The 18,530-nt window shown below is 44.5% G+C and overlaps 1 protein-coding gene across 1 annotated transcript in view; it reads left to right on the top strand.

Annotated features, from left to right (window-relative positions):
• PTPN23 (protein tyrosine phosphatase non-receptor type 23) overlaps window positions 1-18,530 on the top strand; it is a 190,485-nt gene that overhangs the window by 79,350 nt on the left and 92,605 nt on the right. The window contains exons 9-13 of the mRNA XM_033931921.1: window positions 5,164-5,211; window positions 7,942-7,998; window positions 11,109-11,167; window positions 13,043-13,122; window positions 14,504-14,618. Of these exons, the coding sequence (XP_033787812.1) occupies window positions 5,164-5,211; window positions 7,942-7,998; window positions 11,109-11,167; window positions 13,043-13,122; window positions 14,504-14,618 (359 nt within the window). The remainder of the gene's footprint in view (window positions 1-5,163; window positions 5,212-7,941; window positions 7,999-11,108; window positions 11,168-13,042; window positions 13,123-14,503; window positions 14,619-18,530) is intronic.

Raw genomic sequence — 18,530 nt, forward strand, 5'->3', positions numbered from 1 at the left:
GGCCACAGGCTTCAAAAAGTGTAGTCATTGCCAGCATGCGATCGCCAGCACGCGATCTCCCGCACTGACCCACATAAGTATTCAGTGTTTGGGACCCGACCATCGTCTGGAGTCGTATACTCGCTGTGCTACCCTTCAACCTCGAGCCCGCAAGCGTTGTCAAGTTCAGGTGGAGAAACTTTTCAGTGGTATGGATCCTCTTGCCCCAGTCTCAATCTCGACCTCCTATCCGATCAAGTCTCTCACTGTGATTCCGCCTTCTGCCTCGACCTCGACCTCGTTGATCAAGCCTGCCTCGTTTGGAGCATCCTCATCCTCGAGTAAATCTGCTAAGTCTTCTACTGACAAGACACTTGCCTTGTTGCCTCCTTCAGGTCAGGTGCCAGCAGTAGTTATCAAGCTACCCAAGAAGCATGTCTCCAAGTCATAGATTCAACTAGAGGGCAGTAAAAAGTCAAAAAGTTCTAAGAGTGGTATTAAGGCAATAAAATGTGTGACTGCAAGATAACAAGCCCTCAATTATAAATGTAATAAAATTTTTTGTGTATAAACAGGATATCCTCTGTGTGAAGAATCAGCGAAGGGAGGAACACCTCCAGCGCTTAACACAAGGCAAAGGCAGCAAGCCCCTACCTGCACACCATCATTGGATATCTCACGTGTGCCTCAACGAAAACTCGTGAAAAAATAGTGAAGTGAGTAAACTGCAAAAATCACACAAAAGTATAAATTAAAGACAAAAAATCCCACTCTAAGAACCCCCCAGCCAACTCCAGAAGAAAATCAACTCAGACTTAGCTTGGACTGAAAGTGACCAGTTTCCTCCGATAACAAAGCAGTCCAGGGAATAGCTGATTTAAAATTCCCTTCAGGCGGGGTTCAACCAAGCCCGGTTTCGGTAACAAGATGTCCCTTCATCAGGAACCCATCAGAATTGGAGAGATATAATAATGAAGAACCATACGGATGGACAATCCAAGCTGGCTGGAAGGAGGGCGGAGCTAACAGAGGAGAGCGCAAGTCTAAGGGTTATTCTTCCTCATTTTCTCCGGAGACTATTCCTACACCGACAGTACCGGATCCTCCAATCTTGGAGTCCCGCTTAGAGGCTCTGATCCAGACCATTTTGGATCGGCAGCTGGGCAATATTCTTGCCAATCATGTTCCTGTCTCGACTCTGCTTCCTGCAGTCCAGCCTGAGCACTCAGCAGTATCACAAGGAGTCGAGTCCTTGGCTGCACCTCGAGCTCAATCTTCTCACTCTATACAAGGAGTCGAGTCCTTGGGAGTGCCTCGAGAGGATTCCACACTATGTATGCAAGGAGTCGATTCTTTTTGAGTGTCTCGTCTGGAGCATAAGCATGCTATCCAAGGAGCCGAGTCCTTGTCAGTGTCTCAAGATGCCTCAACACCAAGAGTTCAATCTCTTGTGGTGTCTCGATCTCCAGCCTCCAGCCATCATTCCTCGCATAAGGCATCGCTCTTCCCAAGGCATAGGGCAAAGACTCCTCGACTTTCTTCTCAACGAGACCTGCCTGGTTCGAGGCACAGTTCTCCACTTCAGTCGAGGCATCCATCGAAGCATTCATCGAGGCATTCATCGAGACACAGATCCTCTTCTTGAGACATGCCTCGTCTCTCTACACCTCGAGGTCGTTCGAGGCTTTCTACTTCAAAGTCGAGGACGCCTCCTCCAACTGCTTCTCAAGTTTATTTAGTATTTTGATTACCTCTCATAGTCCAAATCCAATGCTAATTACACAAGTTTCAAAATTATTTAAAAAAAACCCCAAAACATTATAAAACTAACAGACATAATATTCATTACCAATACAATATTATATGTAAGGGGGGGAAGGGGTAAAAACAATAAACGTAAATACAATTTAAAAAAAAATTAAGAGTAAAGATAAAACCAGGGAAGGGTTAAGACACAAAAGGTAAGGGAACAAATACCCGCTTTATTCTATTAAATCGTCTACCTGAATCAATTGTAGAATATGACCAATCTATTGGAAAGCGTCTTTGAATAACCAGCTCTTTAGAAGACTTAAACTTACTAAGAGATTTTTCTTCTCTTATATTAAGTGGAAGGCATTCATCTCCCAGTGAGTCGTCTACACCTGCACATTCTGGACTCAGGTGTGAGTACTCCAGGGAAGCTTAGCCCTCGTTTTCTGCTCCTCGAGGCACTTCGAGGTCACCTTCCCCTCCAGAACAGCCTACTTTGGAACAGATATCTTTCTCTTCTTTTCTACGTCAGATGAGTAAGAAGAAGACGGGTGATCTGAGCCTTATTTTGGACCTCAGAGCCCTCAACAAATTTATTGTCGGAGAGAAATTTTGAATGCTGTCTCTGGCATCTCTATACCCCCTTCTAGATCAGAACGATTGGTTAGGTTCTCTAGATCTCAAAGAGGCTTACATTCACATTCCCATTCATCCAGCCTCTCGACAATTCCTCAGATTTTGGGTGGGAAATCTGCATTTTCAGTACAGAATGCTACCTTTCGGCCTGGTTTCATCTCCAAGAGTGTTCACCAAGTGCCTCGTGGTAGTAGCAGCAGCAGCTCTGCAAAACCATGGCCTCCAGGTGTTCCCATACCCGGATGACTGGCTCATCAAGGATTCCACATCTCAAGGGGTTATTGTAGCGACCCAATGGACTACATGGTTCCTACAAAATTTGGGGTTTGAAATCAACTTTCCCAAATCCCAGCTACAGCCCTCTCAGACTTTACAGTTCATCGGAGCTGTCCTGGACCCTGTCAGACTCAGAGCATTCCTTCCTCAACAACGTCAGGATGCTCTCATTCATCTCTGCCACAAAGTATCTTCCTTGGCTACAAATTTAGCAAGACAAATGATGGTTAAAATAAGCACATAAGCAGTGCCTCTGCTGGGTCAGACCAGAGGTCCATCATGCCCAGCAGTCTGCTCACGCGGCGGCCCATCAGGTCTAGGACCTGTATAGTAATCCTCTATCTATATCCTTCTATCCCCTTTTCCTTCAGGAAGTTATCTAATCCCTTCTTGAACCCCAATACCGTACACTATCCTATTACACCCTCTGGAAGCGCATTCCAGGTGTCCACCATCCTTTGGGTGAAGAAGAATTTCCTAGCATTGGTTCTGAATCTGTCCCCTCTTAATTTTTCCGAATGCCCTCTCGTTCTTGTAGTTATCGAAAGTTTGAAGAATCTGTCCCTCTCCACTTTCTCTATGTCCTCGACAGTTCACATGACACCTTTTATCAGACATCACCTTAGAATTCCTCAGTGGACCCTGGCATCTCAGTGGGCGCAGGCTTGCGACCCACTCTCTCAACAAGCAGGGAGGAATGGAATCTCTCCCTCGTTGTCAGGAAACTCAAAAGGTGTGGGACTGGGCAATCCATCATAACACCTTCCTGAAGGCAGTCTACATTCAAGGAGAAAAAACTGTCTGGCAGACAAATTGAGTCATCTTCTGCAACCTCACGAATGGACACTCAATTCCTCACTTCTTCATCACATTTTTTCTCAGTGGGGAACTCCTTAGATAGATCTCTTTGTGTCTCCCCACAACAACAAACTGCCTCAGTTCTGCTCCAGGATATACTCCCCTCATCACCTCGAGGCAGATGCTTTCCTTCTGTAATGGACCAATCAGTTTCTCTATGTATTCCCTCTGATTCTCAGGACTCTTGTCAAACTCAAACAGGAACATGCCACCATGATTCTGATAGCTCCTCGGTGGCCCAGACAACCCTGGTACTCTCTTCTACTTCAACTCAGCAGCAGGGAGCCTCTACTTCTACCAGTATTTCCCTCTCTGCTTACACAGAGTCAAGGGTCTCTACTTTATCCTAACCTGCAGTCTCTACACCTGACAGCTTGGTACCTCTTAACTTAACTGCCACTCTACAGTTTTCTCAATATGTTAAGGACATTTTAGAGGCTTCCAGAAAGCCTATCACTAGGCAATGCTACAATCAGAAATGGACTAGATTTTCTGCTTGGTGCACCATTCATCACAAGGTGCCACAATCTACCTCCTTGTCTTCAGTTTTGGATTACCTGTTCCATTTGTCTCAATCAGGCCTCAAATCCATATAATTCGAGTCCATCTCAGTGCAATTGCTGCTTTTCATCAGCCTATCGAAGGGAAACTCCTTTCGGCTCATCTTGTGGTTTCCAGATTTATGAAAGGACTTTTCAATGTCAAACCACCTCCAGTGGTTTGGAATGTTATTCTTGCTCAATTGATGAAGCCGCTTTTCAAACTAATGGATTCGGCTCATCTTAAATATCTCACTTGGAAAGTGATTTTTCTCATTGCTCTCATGTCTGCTTGCAGGGTCAGCGAGCTACAAGCTTTAGTTGCAGACCCACCTTCCGCGCGCGTTCCCTCCCTTAACTGCGGAGATAAGGCCATTCACTGCTCCACGGGGCGGTGGATGGCCTTGTCACCCGTGCCCGCAGTGAGCACTTCCCCCCTCCCCCCCACCGTTACGGCAGGTTAGCCATGGGTAACAGTCACTGTGTCATTCTCTAAGCGCCCTTCAAATTTCATCTGGTTGAATTGTGCGCGACTCTGCCCATGCCAAAACACATGTGTCTGCTTTCTTTTATAGAATAGTGGTGTGGTGGCTGTTAGTCCACTCTTCAAGGTAATATGTAGAAATAAAATAAAACATAAAGGGGAAAAAAATAATACCTTTTTTTATTGGACTAACTTAATGTAGTTTATGATTAGTTTTCAAAAGCTAATCATAAACTACATTACCCCCATCCCCCATTTTACAAAACCGTGCAAGATGTTTTTAGCGCAGGCACACTGAAAGTTCTGCGCTGCTCCAACGCTCATTGGACCTCTATGATCGTCAGAGCAGCGCAGAGTATTCAACACGCTGGCTTGCGCTAAAATCTCTTGCGCAGTTTTGTAAAAGGGGAGGATAAGTTTGTCCAATAAAAAAGGTGATTTGTTTTTTTTCCTTTATGTTTCTGTTTTATTTCTACATATTACCTTTTATAGAATAGAATAGTTAGAATAGAATAGTTCCTGATCTAAATATAGGGTCCCTGTATATAATTATCATCTATGTGTCACTTATGTCTTAAGGTTTGAGGGGATGAGAGGTTAACCTTTGCTGACATTTGCTTTGTATCATTTTCTTTCCAGCTGCACATGGGGAAGCAGGCTGAGGAGCAAGAAAAATATGGAGAGAGTGTGAGTAACCCATTCTTTTCCATGTGTTTGTTGGGACTGGGAATGTGATTGGGGTAGGGTGACTTCCAAGCTCATTAAAATGCTATAATGGAGCTTACAAGGGGCCGCTGAAAAGGTCTCAGCCCAATCAACAAAGTTGGGTCAGTCTCCACCGAGGGCTAAGCACTTAGTCCAGTGATTTTCCACTTTTTAGGTTCCGTCGGAAAAATACGGAACGAAAAAAGTGGAAAATCGCTGGACTAAATGTATTGCCCTCGAAGGAGACTGCCCCAAGTTTGTTGGTTGGGATGAGAATCAAAGAAGTCAAATGGAAAAAAACCATATGATGGCCTCCTAGTCACACAAGCAGCAAAACTCGACAACCAAATCTACTAATTATGACCCCAGACTACAAAAGATTCAGAAAAGAAATAAAGACTCTACTCTTCATGAAATTCCTGTAAATGACTTAATACCGCTAGTTCAGTGGTCTCAAACTCAAACCCTTTGCAGGGCCACATTTTAGATTTGTAGGTACTTGGAGGGCCTCAGAAAAAATAGTTAATGTCTTATTAAAGAAATGAAGAGTTTTGCATGAGGTAAAACTCTTTGTAGTTTCTAAATCTTTCCTTATGGCTAAGTCTTAATAATATTGTCATTTATAGCTAAAGAGAAATATGATCAAGAAACTGTTTTATTTTACTTTTGTGATTTTGATAAACATACTGAGGGCCTCAAAATAGTACCTGGCGGGCCACTTGTGGCCCCCGGGCCGCGAGTTTGAGACAACTGCGCTAGCTCCTTCCCAATACCACTTCCCAATACCTTCCCAATTCCCCAAAGCAACCTCATCTACTCCTTATCTCCTCTAGAAATTACCAGATATCTTCTTCATGTAATACCTTTTTTGTATTTCTTTTGTAATCCGCCTTGAACCGCAAGGCATTGGCGGAATAGAAATCGCTAATGTAATGTAAGTTTTCAGTGGCCCTTTGAATACCCCATGTTCTATCAGCTAGAGAAACTAAATTAATTGAGTGTAGTAACTTAAAGTCCTTGTAGACCTTGGAAAGATGAGAAGAAAACATAGTTTCTTTAGCCTGGAGTTAGTTAATTGTCCTGTTGGGTGAGTAACATTAGTGAAACACTTATAAGAGGAACGGTAAAATAGGTTGTTGCGGTTGGCCAGTTCTCACCAGGTTAGAGAATGACATGGGAATAAATTTTTCTCCGTCCCCCATGGGAATAAATTTTCCTGTCTCATCCCTGCAAGTTCTTTTCCTGTCCCTGCCCTATTCCATCACGCTCCGTCCTCATCTGCACAAGCCTCAAACATTTTAAAATCCTAAGTGTCCAAAGCCTATGTGATTATGGCAGAGCTTACAGGAAGGGGACTGGGACAGTGACAAGGCTTGTGAGGACGGAACGGGGAAATATGAGTTCCTGCGCGGATGGGGAAAATTTTGTCCCTGTGTCATTCTCTAGTCTGGGTAGGTAGAACCGACGTTTCAAGTCATCGTGCTGTGGCTTTCTTCAGGGTGGCTGAAACATCAGTTCTACTTCCCCAGACCCAGTCTTGGTTACTAATGTACTATGTCTGAGGGCTCAAGAGTAGAGGGAATGGGTTCTACCAGGATAAGTGCACCTTGACTCCTGAGTTAATGTAATGTAATGTAATTTATTTCTTATATACCGCTACATCCGTTAGGTTCTAAGCGGTTTACAGAAAATATACATTAAGATTAGAAATAAGAAAGGTACTTGAAAAATTCCCTTACTGTCCCGAAGGCTCACAATCTAACTAAAGTACCTGGAGGGTAATAGAGAAGTGAAAAGTAGAGTTAGAGGAAAAATAAAAATAAAATAAACATTTTAACAAGACAGCATTGATCTAAATACTTTGGAAGGTAGAAGAGAGGAGAGAAAGGAATAGAAGCAGAAGGGGGAGCCGTTGAACAGTAGAATTCTGGAGAAATTTAAATGATAGAAATAGAACAAAACAAAGACAAAAGGCAAAACAATAGATAAGATTAAAGATAAATCATAAGCTGGAAAGAAAAATAAAATAAAACTTTGTCTTCAATCCACGGTTTCAGCGTCAGTGATGAAGTGGAGCAAGTAAGTTTAGGAGGAGCGATTGACGTTTCCAGAAAGGGCTTCTTCAGGGAAGAGACTTGGCAGACAGTCCCAGGATGCCTATGTCTCCTCCCCTGCGATGTTCTCCCATCCATGCATTCCCTCCCAGACACACTGCCCGTGCCCCAGCCGCTCCAAGGAGGCTGCCCCAGATGAGGCCCACGGTGAATGCAGGATTCTCTCCTCTGCGGGAAAGCCGCCCGGAGCCGACAGTCGATCTTCTTAGCGGATTGCATGGGGGGAAGAGTTCACACTCTTGGTAGGATCGGGTCTGTGTGCTCTCGGTGGTTGTGGCTGGTCTCGTTGCTGCTTAGGTGTAAAAGCAGTTGATCTCCACTGCTGCTGATATTTAAAAGCAGGCAGATTGATCTCTCCAATGGACTGCAGGGGGAGGAGTTCACACTCCTGGCAGGATCGGGTCTGTGGGCGCTTGGTGTTTGCGGTAGGTCTCGCTGCTGCTTGTATGTAAAAGCAGTTGCTTTTCTACTGCTGCTGATATTTAAAGCAGGTAGATTGATCTCTTAAACGGGATATAGGGGGAGGAGCTCACATGCCTGGTTGGATCGGGGCAAGGGCTCCTATTATAGTTAAGTTCATGAACCTGTTTTTTTGCAGGTTGCCTACTTTCAGAGTGCTCTGGATAAACTCGGTGAAGCCATCAAACATGCAAAGGTAAGATTTGTTGCATTTTGTTCATAGAAAAGCTTGTCTTAGTATTAGAGCTGTGACTCTCAACCATTATTTTAGGGAGCAATTAGAGTAACGTGACAATCTTTGGCATATGTTTTCAGTTGTTTTTGGTTATTTCAATATACTTTTTTTTTTAATAATAAATCTTTATTAAGTTTTCAAAGCTAACAAAAGTGCACAACAGTATACATACATATATTAATAATCATAAGCACTTATAAACGGTTCATAGACAAAATCGCGCCGACAACTGAGCGCAAGGTTGACGGCGCGCCAAAGAAAAGCACTATTTGAAAGGGTTCCGACGGGGGGTGTTGGTGGGGAACCCCCCCCCTATTTTACTTAACAGACATCGCGCTGGCGTTGTGGGGGGTTTGGGGGTTGTAACCCCCCCTCATTACACTTGAAACCAATCTTTTTGCCTGTTTTTTAGGGAAAAAGTTCAGTTTTAAGTATAATGTGGGGGTTACAAACCCCCCACAACGCCAGCACAATGTCTGTTAAGTAAAGTGGGGGGGGGGGTTCCCCCCCACATTCCCCATCGGAGCCCTTTAAAATAGTGCTTTTCTTCGGCGCGCCGTCAACCTTGCGCTCAGTTGTCTGTGCGCCGTTATCTGGCGCGATTTAGTCTCGTCACCCTTATAAACAATCAATAGTAATACAGAAAAAATAAAACCCCTCTCCCATCCAACACATTCATCAAGAAATAAAACCAGAAAAAAAAATACCCCCTCCCCCACCCTCCCTCCCTTGGATGTGTGTATACTTCTTAATTTGATCCCTCTTGCTACATCCAGGGACTATTGTTCCACTCTTTCTGTTCACACCTGGTGCCACCTGCTCTTGAAGAGCCCAACTGAGCTTGACCACTTTATTATTCCATTTATCTGTTTGGATTGGTTACATGCATGTCCAGTCTTTGCTTCTGAGTGACTGCTTATGCTGATCATACACTGGTTTTACTTATTATACTTGACACCATATGCAGGCTGAAGTAAGAATCTGCTGTAGAGTCCTAACCAGTTCTTTTTCTTCAGGGCTGCTGACACAGAGTTTGCTTGATGGGTATATGACCCAACTTTTGTCCTACTCATCCCTTTTTAACATGTTTTTCCTCTCACTGCTCGCGATTTTGTAAACACTCTAAAAATAAAATCCCAGACTCCAAGGGTGGCCCATCCCAAAATACGAGACTGAGAGTGAAAAAGTGAGATTTTTCAGTGTGGTCAGGCTATAAATCTAGAAACAAGAGTATTTCTTCACACAGGAAAGAAGTAACACAAATACAGGACACTAGTGTTACTAGTGGACCTGAGGACTTAAAAAAATCAGAACCAGCCACATTAGTGTCTCTTCAGTAGCCACAAAAGAAAGAAAGAAAGAAAAAGACCTCCACCTACCGGTAACATAAAACCCTGCCAAAAAAAGTCACTCAGTACTTGTAAAGTAACCATACCCTAACAATGCTAACTCCCAGATTTCATAAAGCAAGAACCCCGCATGACATATTTGATCACTAAATGCTTTTTCTAGTACAATATGTCTAGAAGTCCTGAACGCTAGGGTTATCTATCTGAACCAACAAGCTGGTTTCAAAAGAATGTCACGCATCCTTCAACTCCGCCTCCTTCCCAGAGGGCTAGCTCCTGCCCCCTCAGTTTTATCTTTTGCAAGCAAGTTGAGGAAATCTGTTCTGCTCTGCGGTTCTTATTATTTTCAAGGGGGGGATCTTTGTATCCAAAGTTTGAGGTTTGGTGCCTGGAGTTTCCTCTAGTTTGGAAACTCCACCTGGGAAAGGACACAGACTCGCAAGGTGGAAGTCTGCTGCTAGCAGGATCAACCCTTGTGGATACCTGCCTAGCCTGCCTGCTCTGATATTTTTGGAACGTGGGGTCTGTTACTTGTGTAGCTAGCTCTTATCCCTGATTCATCAGGGGCTTGAGCGCATTCTGTTTGATTCCTCGCCTCGTTGCGTCACAAAGAGTTGAGGGGGTTGAGGCTCAGTCCAATATCGGTTCGATTGGCAGCTCAAAGACCACAGTTTGTGGGGAAAAATGTGAGGTAAAGTTGGTCTTCCGTTGTTCAGCTGCATTCCTGAGCTAAAGCAGGCAGGCACCACATGGCACAGTGAGTAAGGCTATTACAGCCTAAGGGGAAAATCGGGGAAGGGGGTATCTGGATTCAGAGGTTTTTGCAGCCTCCTTTTTGAGGGGGTTTATTGTCTTTTAAATTTTCTCCCCCAGGTTGTTTTTGGTGACAATTTCACTGCCACTGTGGCTATCTTGGATTTCCCAATTTTTTTTTTTTTTTTTCTAAAGCCTCTATCTGCCTGAAAACCCCTCGATTTAGCTTAAAATCGACAAGGATGGACCCCTCAGGTCTTTTTACCCCAAACATGGGTTTCACAATACCGTTTGGGGTCGCGCCAACAGTTTGGAAAGCCCTAAGATAGACCCTTTTATTCATTATCCCTGGTGTGTGCATTCATTCTGCTGCCCCTCAATATCTCTCCTCACTTCTCTCTCCTTATACACCTCCCAGAGAACTCCGTTCCTTAGATAAGCTGCTCTTAGCTTTACCCTTCTCCTCCACTGCCAGTTCCAGACTTCGTTCCTTTCATCTAGCTGCCCCCTATGCCTGAAATAAATTACCTGAGTTTGTCCGTCAGGCCCCTTCCCTTCCCGTGTTTAAAAGCAGACTGAAAACCTACCTTTTTGATCTAGCCTTCAATCCTTAATCCTACTCCTCTGTCCTCCAACCCAGCCAGCTGATTAACCGTTCCCCTTAACTGTATCCATGGCATCCTGTTTGTCTGTCTTGGCTGTTTAGATTGTAAGCTCTTTCGAGCAGGGACTGCTTTCTTATTCTTTGTGACTCTGTGCAGCGCTGTGTGCATCTGGTAGCACTATATAAATAATTAATAGTAGTAGGGGGACCCTTACAGCCGGTAGCACCCCCTTACTTGCGATAACTGTTTTTGTCTTGTTGCCATGAGTGCAATGTGCCTTTTTAGGTTACTGAATGCTAAGGTGGAGGGTGGATCCGCATTATGGTGTAATAAGGCAATATTTCTTTTTTTTTTTTTTTTAAAGGGTCAGCCGACAACTGTGCAAGATGCTCTGCGATTCACAATGGACGTGATTGGAGGAAAGTGAGTGAGGAAATAACAAAAAGAGTCTATGTTTAATAAGTTAGCCACGGGGGTTTTGAGGGTTACCTGCTCATTGACTTAGTTTTGCACCTTGCTATATGGAATTCCCAACTCAGATCTTCTGCTCACTTGTCCAGTCAGAGAGATGAGGAAGCTGCAGAGCCAGGGTTCACAGCCTCTGGAGGGAGCCATAGCCATTGCACCTAGTTAAGGCTTGGGTTTGCAGCATTCTGAAAGCAGCCATGGTGTATTAACACCTAGCTGGGGTCACTCTAGGGCAGATGTTCTTAATCCAGCTCTTAGGACACACCTAGCCGGTGTCAGGTCAAAAGCGCGGTGGGACAAAGGCGCGCCCCGCTCTAAATTACTGTTTTTAGGGTTCCGACAGGGGTGTGTGTGGGGGAACCCCCCACTTTACTTAATAGACATCGCGCCGCGTTGTGGGGGGTGCAGGGGGTTGTAACCCCTCACATTTTACTGAAAACTTAACTTTTTCCATGTTTTTAGGGAAAAAGTTCAGTTTACAGTAAAATGTGGAGGGTTACAACCCCCCATAACGCCGGCGCGATGTCTATTAAGTAAATTGGGGGGTTCCCCAACAAACCCCCCCGTCGGAGCCCCTAAAAACTGTAATTTTGTGCGGCGCGCGCCTCCACGCTGCACTCAATTGTCAGCGCGCGCTTTTGTCTTTCACGCCGTTGTCTATGAACCCACCTAGCCAGTTGGGTTTTCGGGATACCCACCATGAATACACCCAAGACAGATTTGCATGGAATGGAGGCACTAAGAGTGCCCATATTTTATCTACAGTGATCATCTCTACCTTCCTCTCCTCCACCCCAATTCTTCCTCTTTCCTTTCTCTCCCCTACATGTGAAGCATCTTTCCTCCCCTCTCACCCATTCCCTTGTGCCTTCCCTCTGCAGCATCTTTCTATCCCTCCCTCCCATCCCTGCAGCGCAGCAGAACCCCGCTGACCCTCCCACCGTGAGACAGGCATATCTCCCTCCAAACAGCAGCATCAGCAGCGGCCTTCTCCCACTGGGGCCTTCCCTGTGCCACATCGCTGATGACATCATCAGTGATGCGTCAGAGGGAAGGACCCAGTGGGAGAGAATTGCAAAGCAGCCTGTTTAGAGTGCTGCCAACGCTGCTATTTGGAGGGAGATATGTTGGTCTCGTGGTGGGAGGGTCGGTGGGGTTCGTCTGCATGGGGGGTGGGGAAGTGCTGCTGCCGGCGAATCCAGGGATGGAATCGGGGAGTGTTGGGGACATTCAGGAGGGACTTCAGGGGTTGATCTAACTAGGGCTTATTTTGGGGATAGGGCTTATTTACGGAGAAATACAGTAGTTAGCACACAGTTATCAGAACGTGCTAGCTGGATAGCATGTCTGAGGGAGGGAGGGGGTGCTGTCAGGATGGCTGCCATTGCTGCTTTGGGGACTGGAAGGAGGGAGTGAGATTTGTAGCTGGTCTGCTGCTTTGAGGGAGGGAGGGGGGTTGTTTGGCGGTTGAATGAGGAGCATAGGAGACACCTTTTTTCTTTTTTATTTTTGCCAATTGGTTGAGAGTGCCAGTTAATTGAATTCCAGTTAACTGAGATTCTACTGTACTGAGCTTGATGGACCTTTGTTCTGACCCAGAATGGCAGTTCTTGTGTTCTCATGTAGTTGGGAACTAGTTAGTTCAAAGGTTCCCTTTGCTGTATTAGTGGATCAGACTGAGACTAACAAAGGATGGACAAAGGACAGATCTGGTTCTTGAGATGCAGGCAGGAAGGAGATCAGATGTTGACAGCCCATGTCATGAAGCACTAGAAGTATATCATCTGTGTGTAGGTGCCTTTCCTCACAATTTTTTTTTCTTGCTTCTAGATATAATTCTGCTAAGAAGGACAATGATTTTATCTACCATAAAGCAGTGCCTGCTTTAGAGACACTGCAGCCTGTGAAAGGTGAGAAGCCCTCAGAGGTTCAACCCCTCCTACTACAACAGTTCAGTTTGTGGTAAACTGCTAATCTAAAACAAACTTAAAATCTAAAAAAGAATAAGAGTATTTATAGTTATATATTTTTGTTTAAATGTGAATGGAATGGGTGGGTGGGAAAGGAATAAACTTATGTATCTGAATATACCGTGGTACCTCGGTTTACGAGTGCACCGGTTTGCGAGTGTTTTGCAAGACGAGCAAAACATTTGCCTGGGAAACCGAGTGCGCCTCGATTTGCGAGCACCCGCGATCCGGCATCCCCCGCCGCCATCGGGCATCCCCCCCCCCCCCGCCGCAACCTGAAGTCCCCCAGAGCACTCTTCTTACTTTAATGTAGCACCGGCATGTCGGCCTCCTTTTCTGTGCTGGCCTTGAGCATGTGGGCATGCTCAAGGCCTGCGAGTTCACGTTCTCTCCGAGGGGCCTTCGGGGGGAGCAATGCTGGTTCTCGTGGGGGGGGGGAGCAGCGCTGCTGGCCTCGGTGGGGGGGTGGGTGGGAACGTATCAAAGCGAGTTTCCATTATTTCCTATGGGGAAACTCGCTTTGATAAACGAGCATTTTGGATTACGAGCATGCTCCTGGAACGGATTATGCTCGTAATGTGATGTATTTAATCTTAAATGTTTTATTAATTGTACACTTGATGTAAGTTTTAAAAAATGAATAAAGATTTAGAAAAAAAATAAAAAAGAATGAGGGAAACAAACCAATAAAAATTTACGAGCGTAAGAACCAAGACAAGGCATAACAGAAACACATGGGAGAATACAGACGGAATATTTCCAGTAGTATCAATGGAAGTAGCCTCTGATCTCTTTGATCTGGCGTCTTTCATAACTTCACTCTTGCTCCCCTTATGACCAACTTTGCAAAGACACAGCACCAAACATTGTAGGAATTAGGCTTTAATGGCATATAACTGTGTGTTTTTTTAACCTGCCCTGCCCACCATTAGTTTGTTTCCACATAGGGTTACCTGATTTTTCTGTAATGAAAATCTGGACCAGTGGCCCCGCCCCCAGGCCAACCCAGTTCTGGCTGACCCCACCCCTTCCACCCAAGTTGCACCTGTTCCGCCCCTAGCCCCGCCTCCTCAACGTGTTCGTTTGTCGGGAGGGCATCTGCGCATGTGCTGGTGTGATGCGATGACATGCGCAGACGCTGTCCCGACATCGCTGCTAGTTGGAAGCTTTTCAAGAAAAGATATCCAGACCCCTGGATATGTCGTCGTAAAGGAGGACATGTCCAGGGAATCCAGACATCTGTTAACCCTATTTCAACAGCTAGGTAGTCGGCATCATTGTATAGAATGTGCACGTACTCTGGTGCATTTTCTTCACCTAGGAGCTCCCTTGGTAAAGGCACTTCCTGTGAACCCCACCGATCCTGCTGTGACTGGTCCTGATATCTTTTCCAAGCTGGTGCCAATGTCGGCTCATGAGGCTTCTTCCTTATACAGGTATGTGGAAGAAGCTTTCATGGGATGGGAGGTCAGTGTTTAAGGTTCTCTGCAAATGGGCAATCTCTTCAGTCTAGCACAGTGGTCTCAAACTCGTGGCCCGGGGGCCACATGCGTCCCGCCAGGTACTATTTTGAGGCCCTCAGTATATGTTTATCATAATCACAAAAGTAAAATAAAACAGTTTCTTGATTATATGTCTCTTTAGCTATAAATGACAATATTATTATTAAGACTTATCCAAAAGGAAAGATTTATAATCTATAAAGAGTTTTACCTCATGCAAAATTGTCATTTCTTTAATAAGATATTAACTATTTTTTCCGAGGCCCTCCAAATCCTAAAGGTGGCCCTGCAAAGGGTTTGAGTTTGAGACCACTGGGCTAGCACAAAGCAAAAAAACTGTTAATGTCTCTTAAATCTCGTTAAGTTGGGAGAAAAATTTTTGTTGTTGTCAAACTCTCAATAAAAAAATTTTGAAAAGTGCATCTCTCCAAGGCAAGATCTGGAGACTACATGGATGTAGATTAGTACTTTATTTTAAAAAAATTCTACACCGCCTAAGACCTAAGCGGGTTACAAAGAAAACATACATAATCAAATTAAACTAAAACTTAGTTTTAAATAACCGGGTCATCAACCAAAGGAAGCTCGACTCGGTTAACAATAATTTAAAAAAATCTAATATAATAAAACGGTAAGCCGCGCATGCGCACTTCCTATGCGTGCGTCCGTTTTCCGTGAGCTGTAGCACACATAAGAAGTGCGTATGCGCGGCTTACCTTCCATGCTCTCCACCTGCGGAGCGGCAGCTGCCGGCTGCTAGCACCCCCTGCCCTCTCCGTCGCCTCCCGGCTCCAGTGGCGTAGGCAGCACTATAAACACGCTGCTTAGCACCCTTCTCTGCCGATTTCCTCTGCCGCGTCTCTGATGACATCATCGGAGACAGACGCAGCAGAGGAAATCGCCAGTAGAAGGCCGCAAAGCAGCGTGTTTAAAGTGCTGCCTACGCGGCTGGAGTCCCGAGGTTTGTCGGCGGTGGGAGGGTCAGGAGCAGGCCGGATCGACATTCAGTGATATTAGTGCAAAATAGCTGTGCCTTTCCCATTTGATATGACCAGTCACGAATTTGCAGCTCTATTACCTAAATTCAGTACACATTTTGCAGGAAGTCTGCAGATGCTGCTGTTGGTCTGTACTATTGTGTTTTCATGCAGGACACTGCAAATCTGCAACCATAGGGTTAAGCTGACACGGTTGCAATGTGGAGAAAAGAGCACGCTTTGCTTTACAGACTCTGGGGACATGTGAGGGAAGGAGGCTTTACTAGCACCCGTTAATGTAACGGGCTGAAACACTAGTACTGAAATAAAAACAACAAAAATTTCAAAAGGATTGGTTTTCAAAGTGTTTAGCAAATGGAAAAGTTTTTAAAGATTTACGGAAGAATTGAAAAGGACTGGGGGTTCCTCAAAATTAAGGGGAGTTCATTCCATAGTTGAGAAAATTTGAAAGCCAAAGATTGGCTAAATATCTCGATTCCTTTAATTCCTTTTCTGGAAGGATGGGAGAGTTTTTGAATTGTTAGATGCCTCTTGCATAGGAAAATCTGTAAATGTTCCATAGCAGGGGAACAAGGGGAATAAAAATACAAGACATAATACATGTGATAATTAATGTTTGCTTTTATTTTTATTGTTTAGCCTTTGAATTTGTGATTAGGCCTTTTCCATGATTTTTGGCACTCTTTTCTTAGCGATAGCGGTTTTTAGCGTAAGCCAGCGCGTTGAATGCTCTGCGCTGCTCCCGACGCTTATAGAGTTCCTATGAGCATCAGGAGCAGCGTAGAGCATTCAGCGCTAGGCCTGTGCTAAAAACTACTTTCACGGTTTTGTAAAGGGGGGGGAGGTTTAAATTAATTTATTTTAATTTCTTTGTAAGCCACATTGACCTTTGAAACATTGCAGGGTATCAAGTTTTAAAAAACATAAACCTGATGTGGTCATTAATGACAAAAAGGACAGAAAATAAGATTATATCTAAAGGAAAAGAAGGCACGCATCAAATCTAAAGCAAGAGTTACATACATGTTATCCAAAGCAGAAAAGGATTTCAGCCCTCATCAAATTTTGCCTTTTCGGTTTCAATGTTAATTTTTCTATCTTGAAAATCCTCCAGATCTTATCGAGCCATTCTGTGATGGATGGTGGGAAAGAATCTGATGTAACAGGTCTAGCAGCTAACAGTAGTCCATTTTTCATGCCCTGTAGCATAAGGCTCAGATTAAATGGTACAAGGGATTCCTGTAATTTGTTGTGAGACGGGCTAAATTTGCTTCCAGAATGTCAAATAGAAGGATATTCCCACCAAAGATATAGAAGAAAAAATCCAGCTTGTTCACAGTTTGACCAGCAAAGGTCAGAATCTTCTAAGCCTCAATGTTTAAGACATTTAGGGGGTCGTACAATCTTTAAATAAGTCATACCTATGTAGTTAAAGCAATGAGCAAAATGATTTGAGGTGTGGTGCAAAAGATATTATGCCACCTTCAGCCAAATGTCATTGGGGAGTGGGATTTTGTAGCCTTTCCCTTCGCTTTCTCACTGTCTCTTTCCCTCGATTTTTGAGCTTTCATCTTTCACCTCTTTTATTTATTTATTTTTTTTTTTTGGGGGGGGGTTCTCTTCTTCTTGCTGACCTTACCATCTTTCACAATCTCATTCCTCCACCTTTCTCTCTGTCTCCCTCTCCCTCCATTGCCCTATCTGGACATCTCTTCTTCCCTTCTGCTTGCTGACACTTATTGTTCTTAACACTTAGGGCTCCTTTTACTAAGCTATGTTAGCGGTTTTAGCGCACGCTAAACCCACGCTATGCGGCTTAGTAAAAGGAGCCCCTAGTCTTTGATCAGACTTCCCCCACTCAAATTCTGCCTCCCTTGTTTCCCTTTCATGCCTTCATATATTCCTCCTCCCTGCTTTCAATCTGGTCCTTCTCTGTCCTGGCAGATAAAGGCCAAATGGCCCATCCAGTCTGCTCATCCACAGCATCCACTTTCTCCCTCTCTCCCTCAGAGATCCCGCGTCTTCTTGAACCCGGCCACAGTCTTTGTCTCCACCACCACTGCCAGGTTCTTTAGTTCAAAGCGCCCAGTTAAACAGCCCTGTCATCAGTTGTGGAACTGAAGCTGATAACAGAAGAGCCAGAGCAGAGAGAAATGCAGAGGCAGCAGACGACTCTATAAATCTAAATGACCTGGGATGACGCTACTGTTTATCTTTTCAATAGCGCTGAAAGGCATACTCAGTGCTGTACATTCAACATCCCTGCTCAGAAGAGCATACAATCTAATTAGGACAGACAGAACAAATGGGACAGATAGGGGTTGCAGCAGAGAGAATGATAGGTGTCATATGGTGAGTGGGAGTTAGGAGTTGCTAGAGAAAGTGTTTTTAAGTTTCTCCATGAGTGGAAAAGCTCAGTACAGTAAAACCTTGGTTTGCAAGCATAATTTGTTCCGGAAGCATGCTTGTAATCCAAAGCACTCGTATATTAAAGCGAATTTCCCCATAGGAAATAATGGAAACTCGGACGATTCGTTCCATAACCCCAAAACTTTAATCCAAAATACTATATGTGCTCGTATTGCAAGACTTTGCTTGTTTAGAACAGTCCCTACACTCCCGCAGCATCGGAGAGAGAAGAACCATCGGCTCAGTTGTGATGTGTGTATACTGTATGTTCTTGTATTGCAAGACTTTGCTTGTATATCAAGTTAAAATTTCATCAAATGTTTTGCTTGTCTTGCAAACCAAGTTACTTCCAATCCAAGGTTTTACTGTACTTCTATTCCATCTGTATGTCATATAGAGAACGTCTGTGTTTATCCCACCACTTTGCTTCAGGATCAAT

The sequence above is a fragment of the Geotrypetes seraphini genome, chromosome 2 (assembly GCF_902459505.1).
Source record: "Geotrypetes seraphini chromosome 2, aGeoSer1.1, whole genome shotgun sequence".
In the NCBI taxonomy this organism is placed as follows: domain Eukaryota; kingdom Metazoa; phylum Chordata; class Amphibia; order Gymnophiona; family Dermophiidae; genus Geotrypetes; species Geotrypetes seraphini.